At 41.7% G+C, this 20,014-nt stretch overlaps 1 protein-coding gene across 4 annotated transcripts in view; it reads right to left on the bottom strand.

Annotated features, from left to right (window-relative positions):
• Window positions 1-7,351: 7,351 nt before the first annotated feature.
• The window catches only part of recql (RecQ helicase-like), a 34,322-nt gene continuing 21,659 nt past the window's right edge, over window positions 7,352-20,014 (bottom strand). For all 4 annotated transcript variants that reach the window (XM_038811071.1, XM_038811074.1, XM_038811073.1 and 1 more), the window contains 7 exons: window positions 19,200-19,317; window positions 15,972-16,110; window positions 15,473-15,564; window positions 13,115-13,334; window positions 10,733-10,853; window positions 9,669-9,839; window positions 7,352-8,747 (listed from right to left, as the gene is read on the bottom strand). In XM_038811071.1, coding sequence (XP_038666999.1) covers window positions 9,687-9,839; window positions 10,733-10,853; window positions 13,115-13,334; window positions 15,473-15,564; window positions 15,972-16,110; window positions 19,200-19,317 — 843 coding nt within the window. In that variant the 3' untranslated portion in view covers window positions 7,352-8,747; window positions 9,669-9,686. The remainder of the gene's footprint in view (window positions 8,748-9,668; window positions 9,840-10,732; window positions 10,854-13,114; window positions 13,335-15,472; window positions 15,565-15,971; window positions 16,111-19,199; window positions 19,318-20,014) is intronic.

The raw sequence follows: 20,014 nt of genomic DNA, 5'->3' as shown, positions 1-20,014 counted from the left end.
CACAGAAAGGCAGGCATAGCTAGCTCAGTCCCACAGAAAGGCAGGCATAGATAGCTAGGTCCCACAGAAAGGCAGGCATAGATAACTCGGTCCCACAGAAAGGCAGGCATAGATAGCTCAGTCCCACAGAAAGGTTGGCATAGATAGCTCAGTCCCACAGAAAGGTAGGCATAGATAGCTCAGTCCAACAGAAAGGCAGGCATAGATAGCTCTGTCCCTCAGACAGGCAGGCATAGATAGCTCTGTCCCACAGTAAGGCAGGCATAGATAGCTCTGTCCCACAGAAAGGCAGGCATAGATAGCTAGGTCCCACAGAAAGGCAGGCATAGATAGCTCTGTCCCACAGAAAGGCAGGTATGGATAGCTCTGTCCCACAGAAAGGCAGGCATAGATAGCTCAGTCCCACAGAAAGGTAGGCATAGATAGCTCTGTCCCACAGAAAGGTAGGCATAGATAGCTCAGTCCCACAGAAAGGTAGGCATAGATAGCTCTGTCCCACAGAAAGGTAGGCATAGATAGCTCTGTCCCACAGAAAGGCAGGTATAGATAGCTAGGTCCCACAGAAAGGCAGCCATAGATAGCTAGGTCCCACAGAAAGGCAGGCATAGATAGCTCTGTCCCACAGTAAGGCAGGCATAGATAGCTAGGTCCCACAGATAGGCAGGTATAGATAGCTCTGTCCCACAGAAAGGTAGGCATAGATAGCTCAGTCCCACAGAAAGGCAGGCATAGATAGCTCTGTCCCACAGTAAGGCAGGCATAGATAGCTCTGTCCCACAGAAAGGTAGGCATAGATAGCTCAGTCCCACAGAAAGGCAGGCATAGATAGCTCAGTCCCACAGAAAGGCAGGCATAGATAGCTCTGTCCCACAGAAAGGCAGGTATAGATAGCTCTGTCCCACAGAAAGGTAGGCATAGATAGCTAGGTCCCACAGAAAGACAGGTATTAATAACTCGGTCCCATACAAGTTCCCACAGCAACACCTTTCACAAGGAGGAAGTTGTGATGTACAGTAAGAAGTCTCACAACACCAGGTTAAAGTCCAACATGTTTGTTTCAAACACTAGCTTTCGGAGCAGTACCCCTTCCTCAGGTTCTTCAGGAAGTTGAGTGGAGACAAGAAATTTGAGAACTAAGAAGATTATACCTCTTGTCATTTTAGATGACTATAAATAATCTAAAATATTGTAAGTAAACTTAGATGTTCCAGAAATTGAAAAAAATAATACTGGATAACAAATAACATGTGGGCATTATTTGTCTGATTACTTAGAGAACACACAACAGTAGTTTCACACTTAGAAACTAAATGGTCATAGGAATGTGGGGCTTGTAACTGTCTTTCTAAACATTGGCAGTAGATGGCAGTGAATACTGCTGTCAACTGAATATGGTATCCGTTATATACCTATATTCATTGTACAATCATAGAACTGTGCAGCACAAAAAGGAGGTTCTTTGGCACCTTTCTTTGTCAGCTTTTTAAAAGAACTATCGATAAACTCCCCCTCCTTGCTATTTGCCCATAACTCTGTGCATTTTTCATTTTCAAATATTTCTCCATTTAATTTTGAAAATTACTCTTGAATCTGCTTCAAAGGGTAGATCACTGATACGCTCGAAATGTCACATCAGGTTAGAACAAATGCTAAGTTTATTGTAAAAACTGTTTACATGATGGTTATACTATTTAATTCTTCTCTATGTACAGTAATAGGAAATGTATTCTAATTTGAGGTAAGAATATTCAATTGCTTCAACATTTTTTGGTGGTGTGTCTCCTCAGATGTATTTAATTGTGATTATAATGTTAGGTGATGTTTCTAAAGTATCTCCAAAGCCAGAGAGAAAATTAATGAGTGGGATTCTTTTCTCTGCTAGTGGTGTGTACTTTGGGTCTATGCAAATTTGTCGTGAAAAATAGCTGTCCTGATGTATATTGGAGAGAAAGTTCATCTCAGGATCAATTAGGTTGCAAACCATCTGGCCAGGGAAGGAGATGAAGTCAGCGATGAAACTGCGAGTTGCTAAAGAAAGATCATCCCGCAATCGGCACTTTCAATCTGGAAACCATTTCCTCCTTGTCACTTTCTACCTCCTCTAATATTAATCTCTCTGACAAAGCTTTGATTACTTCCTGAAACATCCTTATGTGGCTCAACATTCTTCTTATCATCTGAAGCTTTGTGGAGTCTTTTATGATATCAATAGGAATAGGAGTAGGCCATTCAGCCTGTCAAGCTTGCTCCTCCAATTATACTATCCTGACTGATTGGACACTTCAGTGCCTTTTACACCCACTATCGCAATAACCTTTTACGTTATTGTTGATCATAAATCTTCAATCTCTACCTTAAACATACACAGTGATTGAGCTTCCACAGCCCTGTGGTGTGTAGAATTCCAAAGATTCACAACGCGCTGTGTGAAAACCATTCCAGAATCTACACAATTTTGGAAGATGATCCTCCAATGCATCCACTATCTCTATAGCAATCTTTCAACACTCTGGGATACATAATATCAGGTCCCAGAGACTTATCAGTTTTCAGTCCCATTAATTTTTCAAATATAACCTTCTAGTCATTTCTTTCAACTCCTCATTCTCCCGAGTCTCTATATCGGAGAGATTTTCCGTATCTTCCTTTGTGAAAACAGACACAAATTAACCATTTAACTTCTCTTGTCATTTATCTATTCCCCATTATGAAATCTCCTGACTGCCTGGAATAGGCCCACATTTGTCTTCGCCAAAGGTTTCCTTTTTACATACCTCTGGATGCTTTTATGTTGTTTTGCCAAATTGCATTCATTTGCGAGGAGCAAAGTTTAGAGATGTGCAAGATAATTTTTTTTTACAGAGGATAGTGGATGGCTGGAACTCACTGCTCGGAGGAGGTGGTGGAAGCAGGCACGATAGTGACGATGACAAATAGATGAATAGGATGGGTATAAGAGAGATATGGAACACTGAAGTTATAAAAAAAGTTTTAGGTTAGATGGCCAGGATGGTTGGCACAGGCTTGAAAATGAATTGGGTACTCTTTTAAAAAAAATATTTTAAAAAAATGGTTGCCGCAGGCTTGCAGGGTCGAAGCGTTTGTTCCTGTGCTACCCTTTTCTTTCTTCTATTCTCCCTTTCTTTATCAGTTTCTTATCCTCCATTTGCTGTATTTTAAAAACCTCCCAATCCTCAGGTTTACTACTATTTCTGGTAACTTTTAATTTTATACAATTCTTAACTTCCTTTCTCAGCCATGGTTGACTGGCTGTTTTTGGGAAGGGGGGAAATGTATAGGTGCTGTAAGCTGTGTAATTGTTCTTTGAAGACTATCCATTGTCCTCACAGTCATACCAATGTGTCCCTCATGTTTTTATAACTTCCTCACTTTCAAGCTGTCACTCACCCTTAAAGGTTCTTTTACAACAAGATTATTAATTATCCTTCGAGAGCTCAGCTAGTAGAGTGGAGGACTGTAGATGATTAAAGCTGACATCCTTAGGTCGCTGGTTCAATTCTGGCTCGCAGGAAGCCTTGCCTCCATTTTTGGGTGGCATAGTAGCACAGTGGTTAGCACTGTTTCTTCACAGTGCCAGGGTCCCAGGTTCGATTCCTGGCTTGGGTCACTCTCTGTGCGGAGTCTGCGCACTCTCCCCGTATCTGCATGGGTTTCCTCCAGGTGCTCCAGTTTCCTCACACAAGTCCCGAAAGATGTGCTGTTAGGTGAATTGGACATTCTGAATTCTCCCTCAGTGTACCCGAACAGGTGCCGGAATGTGGCGACTGTGTTGTTCCTCGTGTCTTAATAAAGCTCGTAGTCTCAAATGTGGAGAAGATGCTTTATTGTGAATTCGTTCTCTCTTCCGAGCTTAGCTTACGGCTACCTCAAATGCTGCCTGCTTGTGTCTGTGTCCTGCTACGAGTTCTGCCTTCCGTGAAGTGTGTCCTCACTTCCTGTCCCGGTGTATTTATAGCTCTCCCGTGCTCCCTCTAGTGTTTGCTCAGTTGTATTGCATCTAGTCAAATCTACGATCACCACAGCGACTAGGGGCTTTTCACAGTAACTTCATTGCAACGTTAGTGTATGCCTACTTGTGACAATATTAATTAACCTTTTTTCATTACATACTAGATCTAGATTAGTCGACCCTCTAGTTGGCTCCTCAACATACTGTTCCAGGAACCCATTCCTGACAAATTCTAAAAAACTCACCTTCCATAGCATTAGTTTAACCAGCCTATGTGCAGATTGAAGTCACCTATGATTACTGAATTGCTATATACTTCTTTCATCTCCTGATTTTTACCATGTCCCACATACCATTACTACTAGGTGAGCTATAAACAACTCCAATCAAAGTCTGCTGCCATTTGCTGTTTCTTAGCTCCATCTAAACACATTCAACATATTGGGCGGGATTCTCTGACCCCCGGAGCCGGGTCGGAGAATTGCCCGGCCGGACACGATTCACGCGACGCCGTCCTGACGTCACTCCACTGTGGCCTGGCCCGCGATCGGCGTAAAACGCGATGGCGTCAACTTTTAGCCTGAGGATCAGAGAATCCCGCCCAGTGTTCTTCGATCCCAGATCCTCCCTTACCACAGCACTGATCCCATCCCTTATCAGCACAATTCCACCTCCTTTCCTTTCGTCTTTCCTAAATGTCAAATATCCTTGAATATTCAGTTCCCAGTCTTGGTCACCATGCAGCCATGTTTCTGTAATAGTAATTATATACCTATTTACCTCTATTTGTTCCTTTAGATTATCCACCTTCAGGTAGAGTGTCCTTAAATTTTGTCTTTTTAACATCATTCCACCCGCATTCAATGCTTTGCTTTATTTCTCCTGCCTTCTGGTCACACCACTACCAACTTTACTTCCTTCCAATTTTTACAACACCAGGTTAAAGTCCAACATGTTTGTTTCAAACACCAGCTTTCGGAGCACTGCTCCTTCCTCAGGTGAACGAAGAGGCATGTTCCAGTAACATATATACGACACCACACAACCCTGCCGTGGCAATCTCTGCAAGACGTGCCAGATCATCGACATGGATACCATCATTACATGTGAGAACACTACCCACCAGGTACGCGGTACATACTCGTGCAACTCGGCCAACGTTGTTTATCTCATACCTGTAGGAAAGGATGTCCCGAAGCGTGGTACATTGGCGAGACCATGCAGACGCTACGACAATGAATGAACGGACATCGCGCGACAATCACCAGGCAGGAATGTTCCCTTCCAGTCAGGGAACACTTCAGCAGTCAAGGGCATTCAGCCTCTGATCTCCGTAAGCGTTCTCCAAGGCGGCCTTCAGGACGTGCGACAACGCAGAATCACCGAACAGAAACCTATAGCCAAGTTCCGCACACGTGTGCGGCCTCAACCGGGACCTGGGATTCACGTCGCATTACATTCATCCCCCTCCATCTGGCCTGGGCTTGCAAAATCCTACCAACTGTCCTGGCTTGAGACAATTCACACCTGGGGTTACCCCTATCTCTGGATCTGTAATCACCTGCAAATGCTCGCATTCTAAGCATTGTCCGGCATCTTTGAATTTGTCTATATATATGTTTCTGGAACATACCTCTTCATTCACCTGAGGAAGGAGCAGTGCTCCGAAAGCTAGTGTTTGAAACAAACATGTTGGACTTTAACCTGGTGTTGTAAGACTTCTTACTGTGCTCACCCCAGTCCAACGCCGGCATCTCCACATCATTCTTCCAATTTGGGCCACCCTTCAGGATTCCACCCCCAGGCAAGCTAGTTTAAACCCACAAAAGTTGTTTTTTTTAACAAATACAGAATATGGAAAGGGAGCTATTATTCCTCAGAGCTTTAGATAGGCTGAAAATTGTGATAAATATGTCAGTTGGATGGGGTGGGAGCAAGTGGAGTAGGCAAAAGCAGATTAATTCAATGCCAATGTATGAAACAGGATTTGCTGGAAAGTGATCTGTGTCATGTGGATATGCTGCTACTGGAGTTGGGTACAAGGAATATTGGACCGTTTTAGTACTCAAGGGGACTTCAGCAGAGGCCTGGCAAGAAGCTGCAAACATGCTCAAAAGCTGCATATTTTGGCAGACCCAGAAACAGATGTAGGTGGTATATTTTAAGAAACCTGCCAACGCAAGTTATAACTTTGAATCTCACCTCAGATAAGCTTGTTACTCATGTTGAACATTTTGCTCTATTAGCATAAGCCCAATATCTTGCTACGATTGTGAAAACCCAAGTATATAAAAATGGCAACATCTTTCGATCAGAAGTGGACATTAAGGATCTATTGTTCTGAATTCTCACGTCACAATAAGTATTGATGTGAGAAAATGCAACGAGCAATTTTCAGCTGATGAGGTTTACTGAATTTTTGTACTATTGTACAGAAATATGTGCTCCAGATTACAAGCCAATATTGTTGTTTCTTTTTACGAAGTTGAAAAACAGTGGCTATCATTGGGTTAAAAATTAGCAAATAATTTTGCATATTTAACCTCACATTAATTTTAACTTTTTAGCGGCATGCTTCCAGCCCAAATGACACAGATTTTATGCAGTGCGGTACATAACTATTGAAATTTTATTTCAGTCAACCAAGGCACAGTACATCAAATGGAAGACAGTAACTTGGAAAACTTTATTACAATTAAAAGCATACAAGAAATAGTGCAAATAAAAATGATTACCAACATAACTGAATAAATGCTAACAATGATTGATTGGTTTTCCACAATTGGCAATATTGAACAAAGTGGTTCAAGAAAGCAGCTCATCACCACCATCGAGGGATATAATAATAATAATAATCTTTTATTGTCACAAGTAGGCTTACATTAACACTGCAATGAAGTTACTTTGAAAAACCTCTACTCGCCACATTCTGGCACCTGTTGGGGTACACAAGAGGGAGAATTGAGAATGTCCAAATTACCCAACAGCATGTCTTTCGGGACTTGTAGGAGGAAACCGGAGCACCCAGAGGAAACCCACGCAGACACAGGGATAACGTGCAGACTCCGCACAGAGTGACCCAAACCAGGAATTGAACCTGGGACACTGGTGCTGTGAAGCAAGTGCTAACCACTGTGCTGCCATGCCACCCAAGGACTGGTCTAGCCAGTGAAGCACCCCCATCCTTGTATGAATAAAAGAAAAATCACTTATGCCAATTAGGTGTTTTGGCACAGATTTCATTACTTCCAGCAAGAGATGGCCTCTGTTTTTGTTGATTAATATAGCACTGAAGTACTGAACCTGGACTTCTTTCTGTTGTTACTCATGGTCAGTCATATTTTGTACTGCAGAAGTGAAACTGGGCACACGATTGAATTATTTTGTTAATTACTGGAAGTACAATGAACACTGATCATTTATGGTCAGCCTTGGGAATAAGCATCATAAAATTAATTAAGCCAATCATTTTCAGTAGTCTTTAGAATTTTTCTTAACTATAAGAAATTCAAGAGTTGTTGTGATCAATGATGATGTGATTTTATGCTGTTGATTCTTTTATCAAACCAATTATTTAAAGGATCAGATGGTACAGTGAATTCTGTTCCACTGCTTCTGTAACAATGAGATCAAGTTTGCAGAAAATTACACTGAACCAATATACAATTTGTCCAAGCATTCCAGTCTACAGCTAACCCCAGCTGCGACAGGTTTTTTGAGAAGTTATGTTCTTCTCCTCCTCAAGTTTGTCAGCCAGTGTTCCCAGCTTCAATATGCAGGACAGAGGTGGCAATGAAATTTTTCATGCCCAAGTTCCATTTCCTTGTATTGCAACAGTGACTGTACTTCAAAAGGTGCTTCATTTGCTGTGAAGTACTTTGAGATATCCCGAGGTGCTATAGAAATGCCAGTTATTTCTTTCATGGTGCTCAGTGCCAGGGTTTTGCATGACTAATGTCACCCCTAAAAAAAGTGAACAATCCACAATTTGCATGTACTGCTTACACAATGATATGCAAAATTAAATCAGTCATGCATCAAATATTTTGTAGCATTTATTTACAAAACAAATTGATTCTGGTCAGTTTTATCATTGTTTCAGGAGCTGCACATTCACCAGTGTAACCTATGTCACAAGATACAGATTTATCATTCAGGCAAAATCTTTATATTCGCCTAGGCAAAAAGGCATTGCAGCGAAGAGCAGAAATAGCATTTGCGTCCATTTAGTAAACATTAAGCTAAACCTTTTCAGCAAGACTCCTTTTCCATTTTAACCATCAGCTGTCTTCCATTTGGTTTGAAATTTTATGCATTTGTTTCATCATACTGACTTGTTCGAGTTCCTCGCTTTCCCAAGTTATCTTTTGTACTGGTCCACTAGCAGATGGCTTTCAAGTCATTAGGTGTTGGCTTTCTACTAAAGCAGTTCAATCACTTTTCACCGTTCTATTGTTGGTCTCAATTATTGCAAGAATGCATGACTTTTAAATCATGTCCCCAATTATCACAACATGCAATATTGCAGACAACTAGCCTTCCTTCAGGTTTTATGGACCTCTGTTTTTTCACTGAGTCTGAAACATGTTAGCTGTAATAATGTTTGTGATTGCTAATCATACTGTTGCAGCGTTTTAGCCTCTTCGGAACATTTATTTCCAGCCGAGGATTTCTGGCAAGCTTACTTTAGCAGAAAGCTTTCTAATCTTCTTCAGCGTCTCCCTTCTCCTCACACTCTGTTCCACTTCCCAAAAGTTATTTCTGGAACAGTCTCTTCCTGAGAATAAAAAGTTGAAAGAAGTCTCGTTATTGGGCAATTCTTACAAATTCCAGCAGTTTTTTTTTGATTGGATTAATTGATTTTCTGCTCCGAACGAGTATCGCCTCCCCCCCATCAGAGATGAGGTGGCAAAACTGTAGTCCTCATTTCTGACCCACTTGACTGCTGTTCCCCGCTGAGAGTGTGGGACCAAGGATTCACTTTTAACATTAATTAACTCTGCCACGGAAGGTGGGTGGGGTAATGCTTTTGTTCCTGTTTGTTAGGCAGTTTGTCTGTAAACAGTATATTGCAAAAACGAATGGACATATTTCAACAAAACTTGCTGCGTATAGGGTATGATGACCCAAAGAACGGATTTGTTTTTGCAGGTGATTTTCAATGCAGTCTGTTGGATGTGGCTTAGTCTAAAGACTCCTCAATGAGGTGGAAGCTGTTAATAAAAATATATTTTTTTCACAGAGCAACAACCAGGCAGGAAAAAGCCTCAAGTAAGAGCAGAGTAATTGTAATAGCATTTAGCGGAGGGATCCACTCTACTGAGTGACCTCTTCATTTGTTAATTGTTGCATTTCCTGGACATGTCCGACTTGAAGCACATTAGCACCTCACCTCTAGATTGGGATATATGTTTACTTGAGTGAATGATTTACTGTGCAGTCTATTCTAAATTGTTAATGAAGCAGTCAGAAGATCATAAGTAGATCATAGCAGGAGCTGTGCATCACTGCTTTCAGTTCACTTGAGAGACAGGGCTTTTCAGTGTGACACTAAAAACAGTAATAACTGGCCATTGATACCGAACCCATGTGACCTCAAGAGCATCAAAAATGTTAATTTTATTACAGTATAGGCTGTTTTAACCATTTGATGGATATAGGGATGTGATGGTAAAACATTTAGTCAACCATGTCTTACTGTCCTAGTGGAGGCGAATCAGTCCAGGATGAGTGGTATATCCTTGAGCGCCTTGCTTTTCTTGCTGGGGGTTACTTTGTCTGCAGTGGATGTTTGTTTACGCTTACTCCCAGTCTCGTTCTGCTGAGCACTTTTGTCTTTTTCTGGTACTTCCTCAGTAGAAGAACCTAGCTACAAATGGCAAATACATCTCGGAGAATTAGACCTTTTCTTGAAAACAAATATGTTAATCAAAATAGCACATTTTTAAAAACCTATTTATAGTGACACGAATCCAATGTCGCTCAAACCCAGGTACAAAAGGCAACAAAGCCTGATCACTGAATCATTCAAATAGCATCACTAACTGATATTTGGATATTAAACATCAAGTGGTAGTCTTTTAAATTCTCAATGTGCAGTCAGTGTTAGGTTTTGCACACCAGCCTTTCACCCAAGCTAATAAATGCCTTTTGTGTGCACAAGGTGGTTATTGAATACCCACTACTGGTCTAGATAGGTACAGCTGCAACAATACTCAAGCAGCTGGATACTAGGACAAAATAATCAATTTGATTAGCACCCATGCCCTGAACTTAACTTGCACCTTATCCAGCCTGCATCTACCCTGTGACTGCTACTCCCCGCCCCCTTCCTCGAGACCATATAACTGCGGTTTGCACAATCTACAGGATGCACGTCCTGGAAGATCAAGTCCAGAATACTTCCCTTTCCTGTGATTTCTGCCACTGGTATGAGATGGCAGAAATGTCTTGGGAATAGCATAACCTCCAAATCACACACCATCCCAACCAAGGGATATAGTGCCATGCTTTATTGTCACTGGAACAATGTACTGGTCACACCACCATCGCTGGGACTGCAGCAGTTCAGGAAGACCCACCACTTTCTTGGGGCTTTTAGGGTTGATGGAAAAACGTGGTCACCCACATCCAGCCAACAATTTAAAAAAAAAAATTAGAATACTGAATAAAAGCCCCAGCCTTCCCCCTTCTTTGTGATTATTCTTTTCACTTCTTCCACTCTCAAGCTACCCAGTTTTACTCTAATACTTCCACAATTACCTTGTTATTTCTCACTTTCATACGCATGGAAATGACATGCTTCGTATTACTCAAGAGATTGGCCTTGGGTGCCACCTTCAGGTATGAAATTGTGGCGAATGCAGTAAAGCTGAAGTCTTCTCTGTAAGCCAAACAACAATTTCGATTATATTTAACAGAAACATTGAATTGAAATCAATTTCAGTTCATCATAATAGTGGGCAACGAAGTGGCAAATGAAATACAATTTGGTAAAGTGTAAGGTTATGCACTTTGGAAGGAGGAATTTAGGCATAGACTATTTTCTAAATGTGGACATGCTTAGGAAATCAGAAGCACAAAGGGACTTGGGAGTCCTTGTTCACAATTCTCTTAAGGTTAATGTGCAAGTTCATTCGAGCAGTTAAGAAGGCAAATGCAATGTTAGCATTCATGTCAAGAGAGCTAGAATACAAGACCAGGGATGTACTTCTGAGGCTGTATAAGGCTCTGGTCAGACCCCATTTGGAGTATTGTGAGCAGTTTTGGGCCCCGTATCTAAGGAAGGATGTGCTGGCCTTGAAAAGGGTCCAGAGGAGGTTCACAAGAGTGATCCCTGGAATGAAGAACTTGTCATATGAGGAACGGTTGAGGACTCTGGGGCTCTACTCGGAGTTTAGAAGGATATGGGGGGGAATTTTATTGAAACTTCCAGGATACTGTGAGGCCTGGATAGAGTGGACGTGGAGAGGATGTTTCCACTTGTAGGAAAAACCAGAGGACACCATCTCAGACTAAAGGGACGATCCTTTAAAACTGAGATGAGGAGGAATTTCTTCAGCCAGAGGTTGGTGAATCTGTGGAACTCTTTACCGCAGAAGGCTGAGGAGGCCAAATCATTGAGTATATTTAAGGCAGAGTTAGATAGGTTCTTGATTAATAAGGGGATCAGGGGTTATGGGGAGAAGGCAGGAGAATGGGGATGAGAAAATATCAGCCATAATTGAATGGCGGAGCAGGCTCAATAGGCCGAGTGGCCTAATTCTGCTCCTATGTCTTATGGTAATAGTGGCTTTGAGAAATGCTCCAATAAAGGCTCATAAAAAATTAAGCACAGGAAAAAGTAATTGTGCCTATTGCTTCAGTTCTTCCACTATAGCTGTCTTATTGTCTAATCCCATTTCCATCCCCATGCATCCTGCTTTACCCGCAGTTTCAAATATCTTTTCAATTTCCTTTTAAATTATGCTAGTTTCTGCCTCAAAAGCCTCATGACAAAACATTCTACATATTAATAACCCTGTGTGTATAAGTATTTCTACTGCCCCAAGCCCTTTGTTACTCATCTGCCATCCAGTGGAAACAATTTGTTCACCATTTACCATCTCAAAGCAGACAGAAGCTTCTATAGGTATGTTAAAAGATTTGGATAAGACAAATGTGGGTCCATTCCAGGCAGAGCCAGGGGAATTTATAATGGGAAATACAGAAGTGGCAGAGAAGCTAAATTATTACTTTGTGCCTGACTTCACCGAGGAAGATATAAGAAATCTCCCAGGATTAGAGATTCAAGGGACTAGGGAGAATGAGGAATTGAAGGAAATTTGTATCAATAAGAAGGTTGTATTGGAGAAATTAATAGGACTGAAGGTTGATAAGTCCCTGGGACCTGATGACCTACATCCTAGAGTGTTGAAAGAGGTGTGTATGGAGGTACTGGATGCATTGGTGATGATCTACAAAATTCTATAGATTCTACAAAGGTTCCTGCAATTGGAAGGTAGCAAAAGTCACTCCACTATTTAAGAGCGAAAACAGACCTTTCTATTATAAAGGATGTGATAAATGGACACCTGGATAATAATGATCTGACTGGGCATAGTCAACATAGATTTATGAATGGAAAATCATGTTTGATGGGCATGTTGGGAGTTTTTTGACGGATGCTATTGACAGAATTGATAAAAGGGAGTCAGTGGACGTAGTATACTTGGATTTTCAGAGGATTTTTGATATTGACCCCAATAGGAGGTTGGTTAGCAAAATTAAAGCACATAGCATAGGATGCAATATACTGGCATGGGTTAAGGATTGGCTAAGAGGCAGAAAACAGGGAGTAGGAATAAACAGGTTATCCTCACATTGGCAAGATGTGACTTGAGGGGTAATGCTGGGAGCAGCACTCGGGGTTCCCTTTCGTTCACAATATATGACAACAAACGGCGGGCCAAGCTCAATGGTCTACTCCTGTTCCTAATTTTCAGGACGTTTGCTCCCTTAACTTTTTCTGTTCCAGTAATGAAGCCCCAGTTTCCAAGCTTTGCTTAATAATTATTCTTGCCACCATTCTAGTAAATCCTTAATGTTCCCACTCCAGGGGTCTACTCCCTTATTGTAAAATTACTAAAGAATCATCATACTTACTTCAAGTATTGCTCTAGAAGAAGATGGACAATTAGTTCTTCCATTTCATTTCTGGAAAGATTTGGAGGGCGTACTGAAGCCACCCTCAGTTTAGAGGGACCCTTTCCATTCCAGGCTTCAATTAACTTCAGTGGGGTGAGCTTTTCACTGAGCTGCTCAGCTTGTTTTAGTATTTTGATCAGATCAGCACAAAAACTGGTTACATCGACCTTTTCATCTGCTACAAGACGAGAATAAATGCATTGCAGCATCAGAAAGGATTGCTTTTCACATTAATTAGATGTTACTACACTGCAATTTATTTGTTTGAACATGTATAAATATTAAATGATAAGGAACGTCAAGAATACATTAAATGCAGTTTAATTCCAAGTCGCAGGTTGAGGCCATGATGGGATCATCCGTGATTGTATGGAATGGTGGAGCACCCTCAAGAGGCTAAATTGTTTACTCCTGCCCCTTGTTATTATGTGCACGGTAGCACTGTTGCTTCACAGCTCTAGGGTCCCAGGTTCGATTCTCAGCTTGGGTCACTGTCTGCAGAGTCTGCATGTTCTCCCTGTGTCTGTGTGGGTTTCCTCCGTGTGCTCCGGTTTCCTCCCACAAGTCCTGAAAGACGGGCTGTTAGGTAATTTGGACATTCTGAATTCTCCATCTGTGTACCCAAACAGGTGCTGGAATGTGGTGACTAGGGGCTTTTCACAGTAACTTCATTGCAGTGTTAATGTAAGCCTACTTGTGACAATAAAGACTATTATTATATTTTGTTCTAAGAAAGAACGATTCTGTCTAATTCCACCTTCCAGATCTTGGTCTATAGCCTTGTAGGTAACAGCACCTCAAGCACAAATCTGGTGCTCTTGATTAACAAGAGAATTTCTTGATTAATAAGGGGATCATAGAATCATCAAATTTACAGTACAGGAGGCCGCCATTTGGACCATCGAGTCTGCACCGGCCCTTGGAAAGAGCACCCCACTTAAGCCCACACCTTCACCCTATCCCAGTAAGCCAGTAACCCCACCCAACCTTTTTGGACACCAAGGGCAATTTATCATGGCCAATCCACCTAATCTGCACATCTTTGGATCAGGGCTTATACGCAGAAGGTAGGAGAATGGGGATGAGGAACATATCAGCCATGATCAAATGGTGGAGCACACCCGATGGGCTGAATAGCCTAATTCTGCTCCTATATCTTATGATCTCACAGAAACAATACTTTTCATTCAAGCATTGATCATCCAGAAAATCAGTCTCCCCCACATAATAGCAACTTTTATATAGAAAACTATTCTCTCCCTTGTAAAAACAATCTCTCCCATATAATAGCAGCTGTTATTTGACAACCATTCTCTCGTACATAATAGCAGCTCCTGCATGGAGAACCATTCCCTCCCAAATTTCCCAATGCTTTAAGTTTCCAACTGGGAGTTTGAATCCTAGCTGTCAAGCGACATTCAACTTCTATTTTAACGATTCTCTTTCAAGTCGCTGGTGGGTGAGTGGAGGTGCTAAAGAGGACGCAACCCAATTGAAGAGGTAACATTGAAACTGTTTTACAACCTTAATTCTACCATGACATACTGACAAACGGTCAGCGACCTGCTTCATTAACTCTATTCCTCTCTCCACAGATGCTGCCTGGGCTGCTGAGTGCTTCCAGTGTTTTCTGCTTTTATTAACTGCACCATGACTGGCTACAGGTTGCTGTTTAAATACTGCCTGTTTTACAGGTGCATTGGGGAGCACTCATCCCTCCTGGCAGCAGTCTGAACCTACTGGACATGGTTTTCACTATTAAGTTTAGAGGTCTCAATTATGGTCAAGCGTTGACAAACTAGTCACCGTCTGGTAACTCAAATTAAAACCTGCTGGCAATACAATGCCGAGCCCAAAACAGAAACCTCTGAAAATATAAATAGTGCTAAAGTAATGTACAGTAATGTACGAATATTTATGGATACAGCACACTCTTGGGGTGTGATAAATACCTAGATTATTAATGAAGTAACCTTGAATACAGTGTGATGTTATTTCCTAATTTTCTCATTTATGCCTTACTTTTCTTTTTCTGAAGAATTATGTTTTAGTCATACTATGGCATTTACAGAACGATGCACAATTATTCCAAATCCTGTTTAAGAATTATAACTGATAAAAATGAGCATTTATTTTGTTGATTTCGGAACTGACCAAATGTTCCATACGATCTCGGTGCTTCCACAGTAGTCGCATACAGTCACTTCACAAGTTCCCAGGGTACTTAACAGTTTCTACCGGAAAAATATTTTGAACATAGGAAAAAAACACATCAACAGAACAAATCAGGGCCCGAACATGCGGAGAAGTACTTACAAATTTCATTGTTGCAGTTGTCACACATCTTATTGCACTTTGTTGAATCCCAGACTTCATCAAAATATTGTGCTATCTGCGCACGTCGACATCTGGAAATAAAGCACATCGACACTCAACAATAACCATCCTACTTTTAATGGTGTGCAAGCATTTTAAATGGGTTAAAACCATAACTTGAACAGCATCAGTGTGAATGTATCATGTTAGTATATACACATTAGATTACAGCATTGTCACAGTGTGAACATATTGTGTTAGTATACACAAAAAATGTCATTTTGAGGAATATTCCTCCCTATATTCCTTCCACTCCAGATCACCAAGCAGCAATTAGAACAATTTCTTTGCAATTAGCTAGGTGCACAGACCATTAGAGATTTGCATTTTAACTGGAACCTCCCAGATGAGGGTCCAGTGCAAAGTACTGAGACAAGGTAGGTGTCCTGAAAGCATCTTTTTAAATAAAGAACTAGAGTGGACAGAACCATTAATGCACCTTTTTAAATCCTGACAGTATGCCACCATCTCATAAAGTTTCTGTTGTCCTACGTTTTCCATGACCACCATTGTGCTTTGCCTGAAGATATCCATAAACCCGTAGTACAGAATGCAATCGGCTTTAAGGTCATCTCGACCTAGAAAACACAAGAGACGAAGGTATGTTTATAATCGTTCCTTTTCATTGAAAGGTGCCTCCAATCCATTAGTTTAACGAACTGCCCGAGATGCTGCCTGGATTGACATTGGTCTGGTTTATGTTAGCTGAACTCAGTCAGGAAACATTGAGGTTATGATCTATCTTACTAACGAGCAAAAAACAGCTGGCATGCTACAAGTGTCACTTGGAAGTGTCAATCTTCAATCTTGATATCAACACGGATGTCTAGGAGCTTAATCAAACACATCTACGGAGTAGCAAAGAAGCCGTACCACAACATTAAGTCACTGGTTGCACAAGAGGAAGAAATAAGCTGGCCTCAGGAATGGGAAATGCTTCTCCAGGTGCAGTTCCCATCACGAAAAGTGAACATATGTTAATGCAGTTTGGCTGCTAATGTGGGTGCACAGTAAAACCAAAAAGACATACTTTAAAAAAAATCTGCCATCTCACTTAGTGAAGGCCTCCTCTGTGGGTGGCATAGCGGTTAGCACTACTGCCTCACCGCGCCAGGGACCCGAGTTCGATTCCAATCTTGGGCAACTGTGGAGTTTGTGCATTTTTTCCGTGTCTGCGTGGATTTTCTCCGGGTGCTCTGGCTTCCTTCTACAGCCCAAAGATGTGGAAATTAGGTGGATGGATATGCTAAATTGTCCCTCGGTGGGGTTACAGGGATAGGAAGGGGGATTGGGCCTGGGTTAGGGTGCTCTTTCAGAGGGTTGGTGCAGTATCGATGGGCCAAATGTCCTCCTTCTACACTGTAGGGATTCTATTCTAATAATTAGTTGCATCCAGAATATCATTAAATTACTCAAGACTTTAATTAGGTACAACAGCTGATTGAAGACCAAACTTTGCATGAAATCAACAGAGCCTTCTGAACCAGTGAATATCTATTGCCCTGCCTGGAATAGTCAGTGAGATTAATAAGTTTATAAACAGCACATTTGAAATTGATACCTACAGTATTGGAAATGGCCAGCGCCAGTTGCCCTGTGCAGGAGGCTGCCTATGCCAAATGTAGATGATGTAGAGGATGGCAATTGTACTCTCTTAAGAATTCAGATTATTAAATCAATAATTGAAATAACAAAGAGCTAATTGTACGGAAGTTTAATACCTAGATTTTAAAAACACGAACCAATGAACACCCAATTGTTTTTATTTCATATTTATCATATCATGAATTCCAAATCAGAGTGCTCCATTGAATGCTAAATAAGCTCCTTGCATTACAGCCCTCTCCACAATGGCATCCTGATTATTGAAAAACAAGAGGGCATAGATAGAACATGGAAAAATACAGCACAGAACAGGCTCTTCGGCCCACGATGTTGTGCCGAACATTTGTCCTAGATTAAGAACAAATTAATCTACACCCCATCATTCTACCGTAATCCATGTACCTATCCAATAGCCGCTTGAAGGTCCCTAATGTTTCCGACTCAACTATTTCCACAGGCAGTGCATTCCATGCCCCCACCACTCTCTGGGTAAAGAACCTACCTCTGACATCCCCCCTATATCTTCCACCATTCACCTTAAATTTATGTCCCCTTGTAATGGTTTGTTCCACCCGGGGTAAAAGTCTCTGACTGTCTACTCTATCTAATCCCCTGATCATCTTATAAACCTCTATCCAGTCGCCCCTCATCCTTCTCTGTTCTAATGAGAAAATTTATAGCAAACTCAACCTTTCCTGATAAGACCTACTCTCCATTCCAGGCAACATCCTGGTAAATCTCCTTTGCACCTTTCCCAAAGCTTCCACATCCTTCCTAAAATGATGCAACCAGAACTGCACACAGTACTCCAAATGTGGGCTTACCAAGGTTTTGTACAGCTGCATCATCACCTTACGGCTCTTAAATTCAATCCCTCTGCTAATGAACGCTATCACGCCAGAGGCCTTCTTCACATCTCTATCCACTTGAGTGGCAACTATCAAAGATCTATGAACATAGAACCCAAGATCTCTCTGCTCTTCCACATTGCCAAGAACCCTACCGTTAACCCTGTATTCCGCATTCATATTTGTCCTTCCAAAATGGACAACATCACATTTTTCAGGGTTAAACTCCATCTGCCACTTCTCAGCCCAGCTCTGCATCCTATCTGTCTCTTTGCAGCCCACAACAGCCCTCCTCACTATCTACAACTCCACCAATCTTCGTATCATCTGCAAATTTACTGACTCACCCTTCAACTCCCACATCCAAGTCATTAATGAAAATCACAAACAGCAGAGGACCCAAAACTGATCCCTGCGGTACGCCTCTGGTAACTGGGCTCCAGGCTGAATATTTGCCATCCACCACCACTCTCTGACTTCTATCGGTTAGCCAGTTCATTATCCAACTGGCCAAATTTCCCACTATCCCATGCCTCCTTACTTTCTGCATAAGTCTACCATGGGGAACCTTATCAAATGTCTTACTAAAATCCATGTACACTACATCCACTGCTCTGCCTTCATCCACGTGCTTGGTCACCTCCTCAAAGAATTCCATAAGTCTTATGAGGCAAGACCTACCCTTCACAAATCCATGCTGACTATCCCTAATCAAGCAGTGTCTTTCCAGATGCTCAGAAATCCTATCCCTCAGTACCCTTTCCATTACTTTGCCTACCACCGAAGTAAGACTAACTGGCCTGTAATTCCCAGGGTTATCCCTATTCCCTTTTTTGAACAGGGGCACAACATTCGCCACTCTCCAATTCCCTGGTACCACCCCTGTTGACAGAGAGGACGAAAAGATCATTGCCAACGGCTCTGCAATTTCATCTCTTGCTATCATTAGAACAGTGATTTTGGAGAAAGACAGCATAACATTTAAAAGGGAACTGGATGAATATGTGAAAAGAAAGGCTATGATGTAGAGCAGGGAAACAGAAAGAGTTAGCTAATGATGGTCTCCATCTGTGCTGCAAATTTTTATGATTTTATGGAAGATATTTAAAGTGGAACAAAATGGATAAAAAAGGATGTTAATCAAAAATGACAGTATGACGTTTATTTTGTGATTGTCATAGTTTCAAATTCAGAAATCTTTTCTGATACTCCACCTGCTCGCCCACTCTCTTGGTAATAATTCTCCATGGATTTACTGAGAGTCTGATGAAGCACAAATCGTACATCAGCTTTGTCGATACCCATGCCAAATGCCACTGTTGCCACGACAACCTGAGATAAGAGAACACTTGACAATCAGAACCAAAACATGCATCATCCTACTTTGTAAATCAAGAGAGTTAGTTGGTTTCCTTCTCCCCTACTCCACAAAAATAATTTAGTGGAAGCACTTGAATTCAAAATTATTTTATTTAACAGAAGGCCATGTTCAATGGAAGCACTATTTTTCAACATTATGAAAGACAGCATGGATAGCTGAAACACATTGGGCCACAATCATCTTATTCCATCCTCTCTGCCTCTTCCCAACGTCCCATCATAGATAGCTCCTGGTATCTATGGTAACTCCATGGCAATGTTGCAGGAGACGCGCCTTAGAGTAGCTGACCAGATTAGATTGACCCAGCCTTTCCTCAGTCAGGTCTATCACTCGGGACTAGACTCAAAGACTAGAGGGGTCACGATCCTGATCAATAGGCAGGTGGTGTTTGAGGCGGTAGAACAGTCTCGGATATGGGAGGTCGCTACATTATGGTCAGTGGGATGTGTATGTGCCAAATTGGGATGATGTGGAATTTATAAAGAGGATGCTGGGGAAGATACCGGACCTGGACTCGCACAGGTTGGTCATGGGACGGGACTTCAACAGTTATTGACCCTGGCTTGGACCAGTCAAGCTCTAAAACGGGCAGGGTGCCAGCAATGGCAAAGGAACTAAAAGGGTTCATGGAGAAGATTGGGGGGGGGG

Source organism: Scyliorhinus canicula, chromosome 11 (assembly GCF_902713615.1).
Source record: "Scyliorhinus canicula chromosome 11, sScyCan1.1, whole genome shotgun sequence".
NCBI classification, from domain to species: Eukaryota; Metazoa; Chordata; class Chondrichthyes; order Carcharhiniformes; family Scyliorhinidae; genus Scyliorhinus; species Scyliorhinus canicula.
The sequence above is the reverse complement of the archived record's forward strand: the minus strand, read 5'-3'. Positions and strand labels throughout refer to the sequence as shown.